A 17730-nucleotide genomic window follows, 5' to 3' on the forward strand; every position below is an offset into this window, starting at 1 on the left:
CACCCCCTGGGTTTAAGTGATTCTCCTACCTCAACCTCCTGAGTAGCTGGGATTACAGGCCCACACCACCATGCCCGGCTAATTTTTTGTATTTGTAGTAGAGACAGGGGTTTCACTGTGTTGGCCAGGCTGGTCTCGAACTCCTGATCTTGTGATCCCCCCATCTTGGCCTCCCAAAGTGCTGGGATTACAGGCGTGAGCCACCATGCCTGGCAGAGAGGTTCTTTATATACATTTATACAGCAAAGTAAAGTTTTTATATGCTTTTATATTTTTGTTTCATTCTTATAGGGTCTCTGTAAAATATGTGGACATTCATTATTTTACCTGTTTTCACATAAAACACATACACAAGGATTAAATGACTTGATCAAGATTAGGTAGTAGAGCTAGTGTGACCAAAGTGTTCTAACTCCAATTGAGTGTTTCAGTCTCCACACTGCCACCAGCAACCTCCTATAGTGTACTGTCTCACTAGGAAAAGAGGATAGCTCAAGGAAGGATCATGTACTCAACTTTCTGTCATGTGTGGTTTGATATCAAATTGTGGATCAGGTTTAGCACCAAATATCTTTCTCCTAAGTCATTTGCATATTTAAAATGATTTTTTTTCTTTCTTTCTTTCTTTCTTTTTTTTATTTGAGATGGAATCTTACTCTATTGCCCAGGCTGCAGTGCCATCACATCTGGCTAATTTTTTATCTTTTTAGTAGAGATGGGGTCTCATCAGGTTGACCATTCTGATCTTGAACTCCTGACTTCAGGTGATCTGCCTGCCTCAGCCTCCCAAAGTGCTGGGTGGTGTGAGCCACCGCACCCAGTATTTATTTTTTATTTTTTTTGAGATGGAGTCTCTCTCTGTCGCCCAGGCTGGAGGGCTGGAGTGCAGTGGGGCGATCTTGGCTCCATGCAATCTCCACCCTCCCAGGTTCAAGAAATTCTCCTCCCTAGTAGTTGGGTTTACAGGCGTGTGCTACCATGCCTGGCTAATTTTTGTATTTTTAGTAGGTGGGGGGTGGTTCACCATGTTGGCCAGGCAGGTCTTGAACTCCTGACCTCCAGTGATCTGCCTGCCTCGGCCTCTCAAAGTGTTGGGATTACAAGTGTGAGCCAATGTGCTCAGCCTAAAATGATTTTATTATCATTATCAATATTATTTGAGATGGAATTTCCCTCTTGTTGCCCAGGCTGGAGTGCAATGGCAGAATCTCAGCTCACCACAACCTTGGCCTCCCTGTTTCAAGTGATTCTCCTGCCTCAGCCTCCTGAGTAGCTGGGATTACAAGCACCTGCCACCACACCCGGCTAATTTTGTATTTTTAGTAGAGATGGGTTTCTCCATGTTGGTCAGGCTGGTCTTGAACTCCCAACCTCAACTGGTCCGCCCGCTTCGGTCTCCCAGAGTGCTGGGATTACAGGTGTGAGCCACCGTGCCTGGCCTGATTTTCTTTTCAAAGGAAACTTACTAGCAAGCCAAGCTTATTTATTATTTATTTTATTTTTAGAGACAGGGTCTTGCTCTTTCACCCAGGCTGGAATACAGTGGTGTGATCATAGTTCACTGCAACCTTGAACTCCTGGGCTCAAGCAATCCTCCCGATTCGGCCTCCCAAGTAGCTGAGACTACAGGTGTGTGCCACCATGCCCAGCTAACTTTTTGTATTTTTTGTAGAGAGAAGTTCTCACTATGTTGCTCAGGCTGTTTTTGAACTCCTGGCCTCAAGTGATCCTCCCACCTGGGCCTCCCAAAGTGCTGGGATTATAGGCATGAGGCACCACACCCAGCCTGTCTTGCTTATTCTTTTTGTTTCAAATATATCTCTGCTCTGGCAGGGTATGGTGGCTCATGTCTGTATTCCCAGCACTTTGGGAGGCTGAGGCAGGTGGATCACCTGAGGTTAGGAGTTCAAGACCAGCCTGGCGAACATGGCAAAACCCTGTCTCTACTAAAAATACAAAAATTGGCTGATTGTGGTGGCATGTGCCTGTAATCCCAGCTACTCAGGAGGATCGGGCAGGAGAATTGTTTTAACCCTGGAGGCGGAGTTTGAAGTGAGACAAGATTGAGACACTGCACTCCAGCCTGGGCGACAGAGTAAGAATCCGTCTCAAAAAACCAAAAAACAAATATATCTCTGCTCCAGTAATCAAATTACAGATAAACTGGTGCAGCTCTTCAGTATGGGGCAAAAAAAAAAAAAAAAAGTTATCTTTATGTCTTTTGTCCACTGTTATCACTACAAATTTTACAAAATATCCCTGTAATTTTTTTTTTTTTTTGAGACAGAATCTCACTCTGTTGTCCAGGCTGGAGTACAGTAGTCATTGCAACCTCCATCTCCCAGGTTTAAGCGATTCTTGTGCCTCAACCTCCTAAATAGCTGGGATTTCGGGCGTGTGCCACCATGCCCAGCTAATGTTTATATTTTTAGTAAAGACGGGGGGTAGGGGTGGGGGGAATGCGGGGAATCTCACTATGTTGGCCAGACTGGTCTTGAACTCCTGACCTCAAGTGATCAACCCATCTCAGCCTCACAAAGTGCTGGGATTACAGGTGTGACCCACTGTGCCCAGCTAATTTTGTTGTTTTTTATAAACCACATTTTTTCCTGTTAGCTTGTGAAAGTTGATTGGGTCATTCTTGTCATCCCCAACTAAAACAGTGTAGAGAGGTAAAGGGGAAAAAAAGCACTCAGGGCATGTAACATTGCTCCAAAAATGTAATTATCTGCAAGTCTGGCTGCCAAAACCGCCTGCTATAACCTAAACCAGTTTTATTTAATTAGCTGCTAAAACAACCTGTGGTGACTCTAAGAATAGTTTTACCTGGTTGCCATCACTTGCCAATCAAAACTTGTTGGCTCTCCAAAACCTTACTAGTGACAGTGAACTTTCTTAAAGAGCAGTATGTAACATTTCTCTTTTTTTGTTGTTTTGTTTTGATATAGGGTCTTGCTTTGTTGCCCAGGCTGGAGTGTACTGGTGTGATCATAGTTCACTGCAGCCCCGAACTCCTGTACTCAAGTGATCCTCTATCTTGGCCTCCTAACGTGTTGGGATTACAGGCATGAGCCACTGCTCCTGGCCGCATTTCTCTTTTACAAAAATAAAACCTCTAACCATCTCTTTGTTCTTCTGACATACCAAAAGTCACCCTGTTGATGTGTATGCCCTGAATGACATTTATTGCTTCCCAAATGTTTTAAATTTAGAGATCTGGCAAGGCATGGTGGCTCCCACCTGTAATCCCAGCACTTTGGAAGGTCAAGGTGGGTGGATCATCTGAGGTCGGGAGTTAAAAGACCAGCCTAGCCAATATAGTGAAACCCCATCTCTACTAAAAATACAAAAACAGCTGAGTGTGGTGGCACGCGCCTATAATTCCAGATACTCAGGAGGCTGAGGCAGGAGAATTGCCTTGAACCCGGGAGGCGGGGGTTGTAGTGAACCGAGATCGTGCCACAGCACTTCAGCCTGGGTAACAGAGCAAGACTCAGTCTCAAAAAAAATTAAAAAATAAAAAATAAATTTAGAGATTTGTCTCTATATTTCATTTGACTTGGACAGTCTTTTCCTACCCCTGATTCTTAGGAGAACTGTTTCTCTATTTCCCCATGGCTTACCTTGAAAAGTCAGTAGAATACTGGAGAAAAGGATGTGTTTACAAGCCATGTTTCAGGAGATTACCCTTACAGCCCAGATATTCATTTACCTCACCCAAACTCAGGTTTTAGGTGTAAGCCAGGATTTGGGGGATGGAGTTGAAAATGCTTCTCCAAACAGTGAAAAGTAGGCCAGGTGTGGTGGCTCACGCCTGTAATCCCAGGACTTTAGGAGGCTGAGGAGGGAGGATCACTTGAGGCCAAGAGTTCAAGACCAACCCTGGCAACATAGTGAGCCCACCCCCACCGCCTGCCACACCCTCGTCTCTAAAAAAAAATTAGCCAGGCATGGTGGTGCGCCCCTGTGGTCCTAGCTACTTGGAAGGCTGAGGTCGGAGGCTCGAGCCCAGGAGTTTGAGGCTGCAATGAATGGTGATAAACCCACTGCACTCTATCCTGGGCAACAGAGCAAGACCGCGTCTTAAATAAAATAAAATAAAAAATTGAAAAGTGAAGGTAAGATTAATAAGTCTCCACTATGACATAATAACCAGCATCACACACACACACACACACACACACACAAATCCCACATATATCACAACAATCTCAGTATGGTAATTCTGTGGAGAAAAAAAAAAGCCCGTTGGGATAGGTATAGAAACTTTTTTCATCATCTCCCTTTTACTCCAAATGAAGTAGAATTCCCAACGGTATGAAACTAGATGTCAGCAGAGGAAAAAATGAGTCCTTGTCGCGTCCCAGTGTAAGACTTCTGATTCTAGACAATTCTCAGTAGGACTGGCAATCGCTCTACTAGGCCTCCTTGTGATTGAGTTTTTTCTTTTTCTTTTTTTTTTTTAAAGACGAGGTCACACCATGTTGGTCAGGCTGGCCTTGTGTGACTGATTTTTTTAAAGTTCCTGGATACATGTGCAGGACGTGCAGGTTTGTTACATAGGTAAACGTGTGCTATGATGGTTTGCCGTACCTATCATCCCATTACCTAGGTATTAAGCTCCGCATGCTTTAGTTAATTTATGTTGATGCTCTCCTTCCCCCAGTTGTCAGGATTTTTAAACAGTTTGTTCTAATTCACTGACAGGATTCTTTTATAATGAATCTAAAAATCTGGGAATCTTTAACCCGAGCGCAGATCAGATCATCTGGAACGGTGCGGATGTTTGTTAAAAATTCAGATTGCCCAAATTTTCGACTCAGAGGGGCTGATGTGGGGCCAGCGACCTCCAGATTAACGGGCTCCGTGGGAGACGTCCTGCTGGTGGCCAGTCCCGGGGTTTAGCTGTTCACTGTTGCTACAAGTGCTAAACCACGGTCTAAGAAAACTGACACTATTAATCGCCCAGGTCCTCAAGACAGCCGCGCCCCCAGACGGGGTGATGCCCTCATCCTCTAGTACCGGATTGGGCCTGGGAACTGCTGCATAACTGGTTCCACTACCCACGTGGTCACCCGGGCAACCACAAGGTTGACTCAAAAGACCAAAATAAAGGTACATTGAATGCCAGGACCAAAGCTGGAAAATATCTAATCATTCATTTTGAGGTTTAAACTAGAAAATGTTACTTAAAATATACATAACCTGCCAAAAAATGCAGAGTGGCATCCAGGAGGGGGAGCGGTGAAAGCGAGGGGCAGTACTTCCGGGTCAGGTGGGCCGGCTGTCTTGACCTTCTTTGCGGCTCGGCCATTTTGTCCCAGTCAGTCCGGAGGCTGCGGCTGCGGAGGTACCGCCTGCTGAGAAACTGCAAAGATGCTGTCCGTGCGCGTTGCTGCGGCCGTGGTCCGCGCCCTCCCTCGGCGGGCCGGACTGGTGAGCACCGAGGGCCGGCATGGTGTAGGCGGCCGGGCGGGACTGCAGGGTGATGGTGCGCTGGTTTGGGCTCTCTTTCTGCAGGAGGGCGAGGGGCTGTGGCGGACGCCGCCATCTTGCACCCGTGGCTGCTCGGGTTGGACAGAGCAGGCTGCAGAGAGGCACTTTTGCTCGGCATCTGCGCAGAGTGAGGCAGAATGGTACAGGGCAGAGAGTGAACTAGATGGTGTTCAAAGACAGTGCCTCAAGATTCCTGTCTTTGGCTGAGAGCGGCCGGAGAAGGGAGATCTTGGGTGAAGGTCAGGGCTTGCGCACTAGCTCTCCGACGCCTGTTCTGCATCGATGAGGTTACCTTTCGACCGATTTCTGGGGTCGCGTCCCGCTGAAGGTCAGAAGACTGCTGTCAGCTCTTGTTGAAGCTAGTCAGGGGAGTCTGACATTGTGTGAAGGTCAGCAGGCCCCAGCATTTCACCTCTGCCTGGAGCTCAGTTCAGAGGAAAGGACTAAATGAAGGTTTTTGGAATACTTAAGTAGGCATTCTCGTAGTGCTGAATACCGAAACGATCGTGAAAATATCGTGCAGGTGCAAAGAACCATTTCATGTGGCCAGCACTGTGACAGCAGTAAAGCTGGTTTTTAAATTTTCCGGCAGAAAGAGTGTGCTTTGTGGCACTTGGACGTCAGAATTTGTCCTGGTTTTGAGTAATTTTTACTGATGGAGAATTACTCCATCAGTAAAAGAGAACATAGGTTGGAAAATGGCTGTGTCTTTGTTACTTGTTTCCCTTGAAATTAATATGATTTCAGTGTAAACTCATTGACACTGACATTTACTTTTTTTTTTTTTTTTTTTAAGTAATCTCAATTTGAAAGGTGAAATAAACACGTTGGCTCTTTTGCTGCCCTAACACAACTGCTGGTAGCATCTTGGTTTTCTGTTAACAAAAAAAAAAAAAAAATTTTTTTTGTTTTTGTTTTTGTTTTTTGTTAACACTCCTGACCTCAGGTGATCCGCTCACCTTGGCCTCCCAAAGTGCTGGGGTTACAGGTGTGAGCCACCGCGCCGGGCACAAAGCATTTTGAACGGTTTTCATCTAGCTCCTATAGAAGATAGTAACTTCAGAATTGACCAGTCACAGATTACAACTTGAAGGAAGGAGAAACTGAGGGAAATTCTAGGTGGCTGCAGGATGTGTTGAAGAGAGTAAAATAAGTCCACATGCCATGACTCTTAGTTTCTAATCTAACTCTAGCATTTATTCAGTTTTTGTTCACTTGTTTTTTTTTCTTTTTAAGTAAAATTGGAAATACACTGAGTTTTGCCCTTTGTAGGCAGCCGTTTATCTTAGAATTTCTGCAACTCCATTAGAATACATCTAAGTCAAAGTAATAGAAGCTGGGTGCCTTTAAAGAGAAAGACACTTATACTTTGTTAACAGTTAATTTTTAAAATACTGACTGCCCAGTCTGGGCAACATGGAGAAATCCCATCTCTACAAAAAAAATAAATACAAAAATTAGCCTGGCACGGTGGTACACTCCTGTGGTCCCACCTACTGGGGAGGCTGAGGTGGGAGGCTCACCTGAGCCCAGGAAGTCGAGGCTGTAAGTGAGCCGTGATTGTGCCATTGCAGTCCAGCCTGGGTGACAGAATGAGACCCTGCCTCAAAGAAAAAAAAAAAATAGGCCGGGTGCATTGGCTCACGCCTGTAATCCCAGCACTTTGGGAGGCTGAGGTGGACAGATAACTTGAGGTCAAGAGTTTGAGAGCAGCCTGGCCAACATGGTGAAACCCATCTCTACCAAAAATATAAAAAATTAGCCGGGTGGTGATGGCGCACCACTATAATCCCAGCTACTTGGGCGGCTGAGGCAGGAGAATCGCTTGAGCCGGGGAGGCAGAGGTTGCAGTGAGCCGTCTCAATAATAATGATAAAGTACAGACTGCATTTTTAAAATATGCTTTTTATAGAGTGTTTACTGTGTACTAGGAACTGTATAATAGATTTTCACATATATCAAAAGGTACTTTCCCATGTGACATTTTAAACAAAATGCTTTTTATATAGTATTTTCACCGGTACTTTGATCAAACAAAGCCGGCATTTGTTTAAGATTGTCAGTTTTATATAGCCTTTGTTAAAAATCAAAATTTTAAGAATACTTTTGCACTAGGTCTCCAGAAATGCTTTGGGTTCATCTTTCATTGCTGCAAGGAACCTCCATGCCTCTAACACTCATCTTCAGAAGACTGGTAAGTCTTATTTCTCAGTCTACAGGTCACTCACTACCTTATCACAGTAGATGAAGATATAAATTACATACATTATATAACTGTTGTGGGTTGTTTTTCATTTGTTAGTTTTTTTCTCTCAGTTCATATAGACTCTCAGGTTCTTAAATCATAATGTGCCATTTAGCTCTGTCATGGTTCTCTTGTTCTAGTTAAACGAACTACAGTTAAATATTTTTCTTTGATATTAGTACAGCTTTTTTGTTCTGATGATGGCCTTTGGGTAGAAACAGAAGGAACGTATACTAAGTAATGGAATCTTTCTAATCTATGAAAGACTTTTTTCCCCTCCTAAAAAGCATTAAAAAAAAAATGTAAGTTCTTACTGATAGGTTTTCTTTCTCTTTTTTTTTTTTTTCTTTTTTGCTTTTTATGTTTTGAGACAGTTTCACTCTTATTGCCCAGGCTGGAATGCAGTGGCACGATCTTGGCTCACTGCCACCTCTACCTCCCAGGTTCAAGCAATTCTGCCTCTCAGCCTCCCGAGTAGCTGGGATTACAGGCACGTACCATTGTGCCCAGCTAATTTTATATTTTTAGTAGACACAGTTTCTCCATGTCGGTCAGGCTAGTCTTGAACTCCTGGCCTCAGATGATCCACCTGCCTCGGCCTCCCAAAGTACTGAGATTACAAGTGTGAGCCACTACACCTGGCCTAGTTTTCTTTTTCTTTTCTTTTTTTGAGATAGAGTTTTGCTCTTGTTGCCTAGGCTGTAGTGCAGTGGCACAATCTCTGCTTACTACAACCTCTGCCTCCCGGGTTCAAGCGATTCTCTTGCCTCAGCCTCCCGAGTAGCTGGGATTACAGGTGCCTGTCACCACGCCCAGCTAATTTTTATATTTTTAGTACAGATGGGGTTTCACCATGTTGACCAGGCTGGTCTTGAGCTCCTGACCTCAGGAGATCACCCGTCTTGGCCTCCCAAAGTGCTTATAGGCATGAGCCATCTTGCCTGGCCTCCTTTTTTTTTTTGAGACTGTGTTGCCCAGGCTGGAGTACAATTGCACAATCTCGGCTCACTGCAACCTCCGCCTCCCAGGTTCAAGTGATTCTCCTGCCTTAGCCTCCCTAGTAGCTGAGATTACAGGTGTGCATCACCACATCTGGCTAATTTTTGTATTTTTAGCAGAGAAAGGGTTTTGCCATGTTGGTCTGGCTGGTCTCAAACTCCTGACCTCAGATGATCCTTCCACCTTGGCCTCCCAAAGTTCTGGGATTTTTTTTGTTTTGTTTTGAGACAGAATTTCGCTCTGTTGCCCAGGCTGGAGTGCAGTAGTGCAGTCTTGACTCTCTCTGAACCCTCTTGGGTTCAAGTGATTCTCTTGCCTCAGCCTCTCAGCTAGCTGGTGTTACAGGCATGTACCACCACAGCTCGCTATTTTATTTTATTTTATTTTTTGAGTAGAGCTGGGATTTCACTATGTTGGCCAGGTTGGTCTTGAACTCTTGGCCTCAGATGGTCCGCTCGCCTCCCGGAGTGCTGGGATTACTGGCGTGAGCCACTGCACCTGACTCCTACATGCTAAAATGAAGAATACGACCTATACTACCCATGTGCCTTTAAAGGGAAAGAGACTTACACTTTGTTCACAGTTTTTATTTTTTATTTTTGTTTTTTTGAGACAGTCTTACTATTGCCCAGGCTGGAGTACAGTGGGGCTATCTCAGCTCACTGCAACCTCCTTCTCCCAGGTTCAAGAGATTCTAGTGCCTCAGCCTCCCAAGTAGCTGGAATTACAGGCATGTGCCACCATGCCTGGCAAACTTTTGTGTTTTTAGTAGAGATTGGGCTTCACCATGTTGCCCAGGCTGGTCTCAAGTGCTGGTTTTACAGGCATGAGCCACTGCACCTGGACGACAGTTGGTTTTTGTTTTTATAGAATTTAGCCAAAAATTGAGGTTTTAACATAGTTACGGATTCCTTAGAAGTTAAATCACAGGAGAACATTTATTTTAGGGGTTTTACTTAATTTGATTAGCTTCCTGTCTAGTTTATGTTTGTCTTGTGAAGATTTTCTTTTTCCTTAATCACTTGGTTTCATTTTCATAGCTTTTTAAAAATAGAATCTTGTGTTACACTGTAGAATTTTATACATATATATATACACGTGTGTGTGTATATATATGTATACACGTATGTGTGTATATATATATCAAGACTATCTCAAAAAAATACATATATATATATGTGTATTTTTTTTTTGAGATAGAGTCTTACTCTGTTGCCTAGGCTGGAGTGCAGTGACACAATCTCAGCTCACCGCAACCTCCAACTCCCGGGTTCAAGCAGTTCTCCTGCCTCAGCCTCCTGAGTAGCTGGGACTACAGGCATGCCCATGCCCAGCTAATTTTTTTGTATTTTTAGTGGAGACAAGGTTTCGCCATGTTGGCCAGGTTGGTCTCGAACTCCTGACCTCAAGTGATCTGCCTACCTCGGCCTCCCAAAGTACTAGATTACAGGCATGATCCGCCATGCCTGGCCTGTAGATTATATTTTTATTATTATTTCAAGACTAGTTTTTTTATGTTGTTTGGAAATGGGCTTTAAAAAGATTTGAGGAGCAGATTTGTTTTTAATTGAGTTGTCCTCCATAGGGGCAGCTGAAATGTCCTCTATTCTTGAAGAGCGTATTCTTGGAGCTGATACTTCTGTTGACCTTGAAGAAACTGGACGTGTCTTAAGTATTGGTGATGGTATTGCCCGTGTACATGGGCTGAGGAATGTTCAAGCAGAAGAAATGGTAGAGTTTTCTTCAGGCTTAAAGGTAAATTATAAGATTTTGGTGTTTTAGGATCTGTCTTCTCAGTTATTCATTTAGCGATTCAGAGATTGTGTCAGATTTTTGACAAACTTTAAGTCTCAATTTGACTCAGATTTTTTTTCTTGGCTATTATCATATATTGTACAGAGAATAAACTTAAGGATTTCTATTAGCCAGCTTTTTTTATTCTAGGAGTTAAATCACTCCTAGAATATATAAATGTAAGTTGTAGCCACTGGCTCCAAAATATAAAATTGGGTAAACTTTCACCCAAAATCCAAGAAGTTCAAATCTATTCTTTCTTGCTATTAAGATTATTTTATACAAAAGCATTTGATAACTTCAACAAAATTTTTCTGGTGGAATGTTGGAAGTCAGTGACTTTGTATTTTCTAGTGAGTAGACCTATTGCTGAAAGGTGAGTTTTGGTGTAGCTATCAGAAGCGCTCTAATGATGTAAGTCTGCTTTCTGTTGGGTTGAGCCTCACCTGCTAGTGGTGTGAGAAATAAGTTGTGGGAGTCACGGGCTCTGAGGAAAGCAGAGGATGATACTTAGATAAACCAGGGACAGTAGAACTGTCTAGTAGGCACACAGATAGGAAAAGATAGTCTTGATACTCTTGCTAGTCTCTACTATGGAAAAAGAGCCACTTGATGTGGAAGACTAATTTCAAAGCCCAAAGTTATCATTAGCTGTAAGATGTTGGCCAAAATTTAGCATCTTCAGTATACGGTATTTATCTTTGAAAGGTGAGGTTGAAAGAAATAAATTCTGAATCCCCCTTTTAGCTTTTAAAATCCAAATGTCTAGAACAATACTGACCAATAGTATTGTATATACAGAGTATTCTGCAGTGATGAGAATACATCTGTGCTGTTTAATACGATACCTACTATACTATAACTATTAAGCATGTGAAATATGGCTAGTGTGACAGGAACTGAATTTTTAGTCTTTGAAATTTGACAGATTTAAATAGCTGCATGTGGTTAATTGATGAACATCAGAGATGTAGGTTAAAGTTTTGGACCTGTAATGATATTCCATGATACTCCCAAGTACTTCTCTAGAGTTTTTATTACTGACCAGACTATTCCTGGAATAGCCTTTTGCTTCAGACATGATTTAAGGATCTAAAATACAGTTATAATGATGAGAGGTGATGTGGTGCTGTTATGTTATGAAAATTTGTATTGGTTAGTTACCATTAGGTAGCTTTTAATTTCACTTTCTCCTAACCTGAAGGGTACAGGTTCTGATTAAATAATTTTTGAAACTGTTTATGGAGCTTCTCACAGATAAAAAAGACGATAATCAGATTTGTCTTAAGATTTCCATTTGGCCCTCATCACTTTATTGCATACTGATCACCCAGCTCAAGAGTCATTGCCAAAGAAAATGCAGTGGAAAAAAACTTAACCTGTCCAGTTTCTCTGCTTCTATAATAGTTATTTGAGGATATGATAGTGAGCATATTAGGCTTATCAATGTGCTGTCTTAAGATTATTGAAGGGAACATGTTGCTATTTTAAAAGTCTTAATCAGAGAAGGTTGTTTGTTAGTTGGGAAAGTACTCAAGAATAAACCATGTGAAAGGACGATACTGCTTTTTCCCCCAGCTGTTTTCTTATGTAGTATTGGTATATGGAGAGGAGTGCCCATTCAGAGTCATTGATGTTCATTTATGTCTTCTGTGCAGGGTATGTCCTTGAACTTGGAACCTGACAATGTTGGTGTTGTCGTGTTTGGAAATGATAAACTAATTAAGGAAGGAGATATAGTGAAGAGGACAGGAGCCATTGTGGACGTTCCAGTTGGTGAGGAGCTGTTGGGTCGTGTAGTTGATGCCCTTGGTAATGCTATTGATGGAAAGGTAGGTTTAATGTTCATTAGATGTAGTTGCAACTTCTAACAAACATCAAAACATTATGCTTAGGAGGTTTTTCTTTTTATTTTTTTAACAGGGTCCAATTGGTTCCAAGACCCGTAGGCGAGTTGGTCTGAAAGCCCCTGGAATCATTCCTCGAATTTCAGTGCGGGAACCAATGCAGACCGGCATTAAGGCTGTGGATAGCTTGGTGCCAATTGGCCGTGGTCAGCGTGAGCTGATTATAGGGGACCGACAGACTGGGTAAAGACTCAAAAGCATATTAAAAGTTCTAACTAAAGGGCCAGGCTCACACCTGTAATCCCAGCACTTTCGGAGGCTGAGGTGGGTAGATCACGAGGTCAAGAGATGAGATACCATCCTGGCCAATATGGTGAAACCCCGTCTCTACTAAAAATACAAAAATTAGCTGGGCATGGTGGCGCATGCCTGTAGTCCCAGCTACTTGGGAGGCTGAGGCAGGAGAATAACTTGAACCTGGGAAGCAGATGTTGGATGAGCTGAGATGGTGCCACTGCACTCCAGCCTGGTGACAGAGCGAGACTCCATCTCAAAAAAAAAAAAAAGAAGTTCTAACTAGAATTTACTCAATGGAAGGATTACTTTTTTTTTTTGATACCGAGTCTTGCTCTGTCACCAGGCTGGAGTGCAGTGGCACAATCTTGACTTAATGCATTCTCCGTCTCCTGGGTTCAAGCGGTTCTTCCGCCTAGCCTCCCAAGTAGCTGGGACCACAGGTGCGTGCCACCACACCCGGCTAATTTTTGTATTTTTAGTAAAGACGGGGTTTCACCGTGTTGGCCAGGATGGTCTTGATCTCTTGACCTCGTGATCCGCCTGTCTCGGCCTCCCAAAGTGCTGGGATTACAGACGCAAGCCACTGCGCCTGACCTGGAAGGATTACTTTTTAATCTTGGAATGGTAAATGGTAATGGGGATGTTAGAATGTAATATGAGGATTAATAGTAGTAAAATTTAAGCTGGGAAATCCTTTTAGGTTTAGGAAGATTTATGTTTACTTTCTCTTTTTTGTTTGTTTTTGGTTGTTTTATATCCAAGTCTCGTATGGATACTTTCTCTTTTTAAAGGAAAACCTCAATTGCTATTGACACAATCATTAACCAGAAACGTTTCAATGATGGATCTGATGAAAAGAAGAAGCTGTACTGTATCTATGTTGCTATTGGTCAGAAGAGATCCACTGTTGCCCAGTTGGTGAAGAGACTGACAGATGCAGGTATTGAAAGAACTTTAGTCCCATTGCTATTATCTTAAGTCCTATTGCTGCTAGTTTTAGAATAGCTTCTACTTAATGAAGGCTTATTTTAATTACTCTCTAATGAACTGAACTTTTTAATACAAATCAGTAAGTAAAATAATATAAAACACTAATACATTCAAAGGTTTTGTTGCTTTCTTTAAAGTGGAAGCTGATTGATTCTGTTCAATCAGTTCTGTTCATTGATTCTTTTTTTTTTTTTAAGGGGCTTTCTGGCAAAAACTGGAAAGCCTGCTAGACAAATTCTAAAAGAGCTGTAACACTTGTTCAACTCTTAATAGTAAATATTTTTAGCACTTGGGTAATTTTTATAGTAGCCTCCAATTTAAAATCACAATATTGATAAACTTGTAAAGTTTAAAATGTATTTTCTCCTCAGATGCCATGAAGTACACCATTGTGGTGTCAGCTACGGCCTCAGATGCTGCCCCACTTCAGTACCTGGCTCCTTACTCTGGCTGTTCCATGGGAGAGTATTTTAGAGACAATGGCAAACATGCTTTGATCATCTATGATGACTTATCCAAACAGGTCAAAGGAAATATATTTTTTAGAATCCACTTATTTGTACTGCAGTGAAAGTTCACATATGCAGCTTCTATTTAATAGGTCAACTTCACAAACCTATTCTGTACCATAGGCTGTTGCTTACCGTCAGATGTCTCTGTTGCTCCGCCGACCCCCTGGTCGTGAGGCCTATCCTGGTGATGTGTTCTACCTACACTCCCGGTTGCTGGAGAGAGCAGCCAAAATGAATGATGCTTTTGGTGGTGGCTCCTTGACTGCTTTGCCAGTCATAGAAACACAGGCTGGTGATGTGTCTGCTTACATTCCAACGAATGTCATTTCCATCACTGATGGACAGGTATTATTTTAATGATTAAAATAAGTGTAAAAAAAGATGTGGAGATGTGGATAATTCTAAGACATTGGTTGAGACTAATGATGCATTAACTGATTTGCTAAATGCATTTTACTTTTTATTATGGAAAATTTCAAATACATATGAAAGTTAAGAGAATCACATAGTGAAACCCCACATCTGTCACCCAATTATTTCATAGAAGAGTGTGTTTCATTCTTGTTTCATTTATAACCACTACTATTCTCCCTTCTAGATAATTTTGAATCAAATAGAGATTATATCACTTCACTTGATATATTTCAGTATAAATATGTTGCTTCTATCTTTTATCTCATGCACATTTACTTATCGCAGCAATAAAATATACAGGTCAGTTTGGGTTGTGAAATATTTGGGGGACTGACGCTTTGCTTTGTTAGGTTTTGAATTTCAGCTTTTTGGCATAATGACTTACTTTTGAGAATAGTTGATTTCTCACTTTAAGCTTGCTAGCATGTATTTTTCCTTACATTATAGATCTTCTTGGAAACAGAATTGTTCTACAAAGGTATCCGCCCTGCCATTAATGTTGGTCTGTCTGTGTCTCGTGTCGGATCTGCTGCCCAAACCAGGGCTATGAAGCAGGTAATTTTACATCACTTTGGCAGGAAGGGGGATATCATTAGATTAGCATCTTAAAGTATTAATATATTAACTATATTTGTATAGTACTCTGTGTCATTGAGTTACAGTACCAGTAATTTCTGTATTACAGGTGGCAGGTACCATGAAGCTGGAATTGGCTCAGTATCGTGAGGTTGCTGCTTTTGCCCAGTTCGGTTCTGACCTTGATGCTGCCACTCAACAACTTTTGAGTCGTGGTGTGCGTCTAACTGAGTTGCTGAAGCAAGGACAGTATTGTGAGTTGCTCTTTTCTTCATCTGGTCAGGTTCCTCTTATGTATCAAGGTCTTCCCAGGCCTACAGAGCTATATCACATACCACAGCCTGTAGTACATGTTATCTGTTATCTTTCATCAAAGACAGTTTTATTTAAACTACATGTCTGTTTGTTTTGGGTGTTTTTTTTTGTGTGTGGGGTGAGGTGACAGAGTTTCAGTCTTGTGACCCAGGCTGGAGTGCAGTGGTGCGATCTCGGCTCACTGCAGCTTCCACCTCTAATATTCAAGTAATTCTCCTGTGTCAGCCTCCCAAGTAGTTGGGATTACAGGCGTGAGCCATCACGTCCAGCTAATGTTTGTATTTTTAGTAGAGATGGGGGTTTCACCATGTTAACCAGGCTGGTCTCAAACTCCTGACATCAAGCAATCCACCTGCCTAAGCCTCCCAAAGTGCTGGGATTACAGGCGTAAGCCACTGTGCCTGGCCCTGTTTTTTGTTTTTTAGATAGAGACAGTGTCTTGCTGTGTTACCCAGGCTGGAGTACAGTGGTACCATCATAGCTCACTGCAGCCTTGAATTCCTGGGCTCGAGCAGTCCTGCAGCCTCAGCCTCCTGAGTAGCTAGGACTACAGGCATACACTACCATGCCTGGCTAATTTTTTTATATTTTGTAGAGACAAGGTCTCATTATGTTGCCCAGGCTGGTATTGAACTCCTAGCCTCATGCCATCTTCCCACCTGAAGTGCTGGTATTACAGGTGTGAGCCACCATGCCCGGCCCCGAACTACATTTTTCTTTTGTTGTTGTTGTTGTTGAGACAGAGTCTCCCTCTGTCACCCAGGCTGGAGTGCAGTGGTGCAATCTTGGCTCACTGCAGCCTCTGCCTCCCAGGTTCAAGCGATTGTCTTGCCTCAGCCTCCTGAGTAGCTGGGATTACAGGTGCATGCTACCACACCTGACAAATTTTTGTATTTTTGGTAGAGATGAGGTTTTACCATTTTGACTAGGCTGATCTTGAACTCCTGACTTAAGTGATCCACCCACCTTGGACTTGCAGTGTTGGGATTACAGGCATGAGTCATTGTGCCCAGTCCAAACTACATTTATTCTTTTCATTTGAATGTAAATGATAGGGGCTTCACAACCAGGAAAACAAGTATATTTAACATCTTCCTTTCAGGAATTATTAGATTCCCCTCCCACCCTTGGCTATAGAATGTGTAATTTAGCAGATTTAAAAGGAAGTTGATGTGTTTGTATTTTGTCAAGTGATTTCAGCAAAATATTTATACCCAAAACAGTATTAACACTGCCAGATCATAAACAGTGCTTATGGACTATACTCAAAGATTACACTTCAAGCCTTGAAAATCTAAGAAAGAACTGCTTTTTGTGGGGGGAGGGAGGAAGGACTATTAAGTGGAGTTCTAGGTCACTGAGAATGTGGAGTAGGTAGTTTACAGGGACATATTAGAAATTGGAGAAAAAGTAAGTTTTCCTGACTTTGGTGACATGGCGTTCATTTGAGCAATTCACTTGGCATTCTTTCTGTATCTTTTCAGCTCCCATGGCTATTGAAGAACAAGTGGCTGTTATCTATGCGGGTGTAAGGGGGTACCTTGATAAACTGGAGCCCAGCAAGATTACGAAGTTTGAGAATGCTTTCTTGTCTCATGTTGTCAGCCAGCACCAAGCCCTGTTGGGCACTATCAGGTATGAATGCAATTGTTGGCCTCTTTTTGTAAAGTTAGGTTTAAGATAGAAAGTCTTGTTAAAATTATTATAGTTAGACTAGTCATTAAAATTTTGTCCAGGTTAGAACTTATGACCTGCTTTTATTTTCAAATAGGGCTGATGGAAAGATCTCAGAAGAATCGGATGCAAAGCTGAAAGAGATTGTAACAAACTTCTTGGCTGGATTTGAAGCTTAAACTCCTATGGATTCACATCAAATACCAGTTCAGTTTTGTCATTGTGTGTTCTAGAAAATTAGCTCCATTTGTAAAAGGGTTACTCTCATATTCCTTATGTACAGAAATCACATGAACAATAAAAGTTCTGTAATGCGTAGTTGTTTTCTGTCATCTGAGTTATTTAAAACCGAGATCAAATTGAGAAATTGGTAAACATGCTTCCTGATGAATTTTACATGAATATTGGTACAATCAACTGGACTAGATAATTCACAGCTGAGCTCTTTGTAAGTTTCTAGAGTACTTTGTTAAGAGAAATTCCTAAACTAGATATATGTGGCAGGCTGACAATATTGAAGCTATGAATATGAATTGGATATATAAAGCTGGCGTCTCTGCCCAGAAGATAG

At 42.2% G+C, this 17730-nt stretch overlaps 1 protein-coding gene and 1 non-coding gene across 2 annotated transcripts; one reads left to right on the forward strand and one right to left on the reverse strand.

Moving 5' to 3' along the window:
- Positions 1-5332: 5332 nt before the first annotated feature.
- Positions 5333-17477, forward strand: ATP5F1A (ATP synthase F1 subunit alpha). The gene is made up of 12 exons (XM_064379220.1): positions 5333-5436; positions 7612-7690; positions 10326-10495; positions 12193-12366; positions 12458-12624; positions 13470-13618; positions 14040-14191; positions 14301-14525; positions 15042-15149; positions 15280-15424; positions 16970-17120; positions 17257-17477. Exons 1-12 carry the CDS (start codon positions 5377-5379, stop codon positions 17336-17338), a joined length of 1662 nt encoding a protein of 553 aa, XP_064235290.1. The 5' UTR covers positions 5333-5376; the 3' UTR covers positions 17339-17477.
- LOC135276133 (U7 small nuclear RNA) lies at positions 13864-13925 on the reverse strand. The gene has a single exon (XR_010343697.1). It is a non-coding gene; the product is annotated as a U7 small nuclear RNA (small nuclear RNA).
- Positions 17478-17730: the final 253 nt, after the last annotated feature.

The sequence above is a fragment of the Aotus nancymaae genome, unplaced genomic scaffold, assembly GCF_030222135.1.
Source record: "Aotus nancymaae isolate 86718 unplaced genomic scaffold, 86718_ANA_hifiasm-v0.15.2.pri h1tg000020l, whole genome shotgun sequence".
Taxonomy (NCBI): Eukaryota; Metazoa; Chordata; class Mammalia; order Primates; family Aotidae; genus Aotus; species Aotus nancymaae.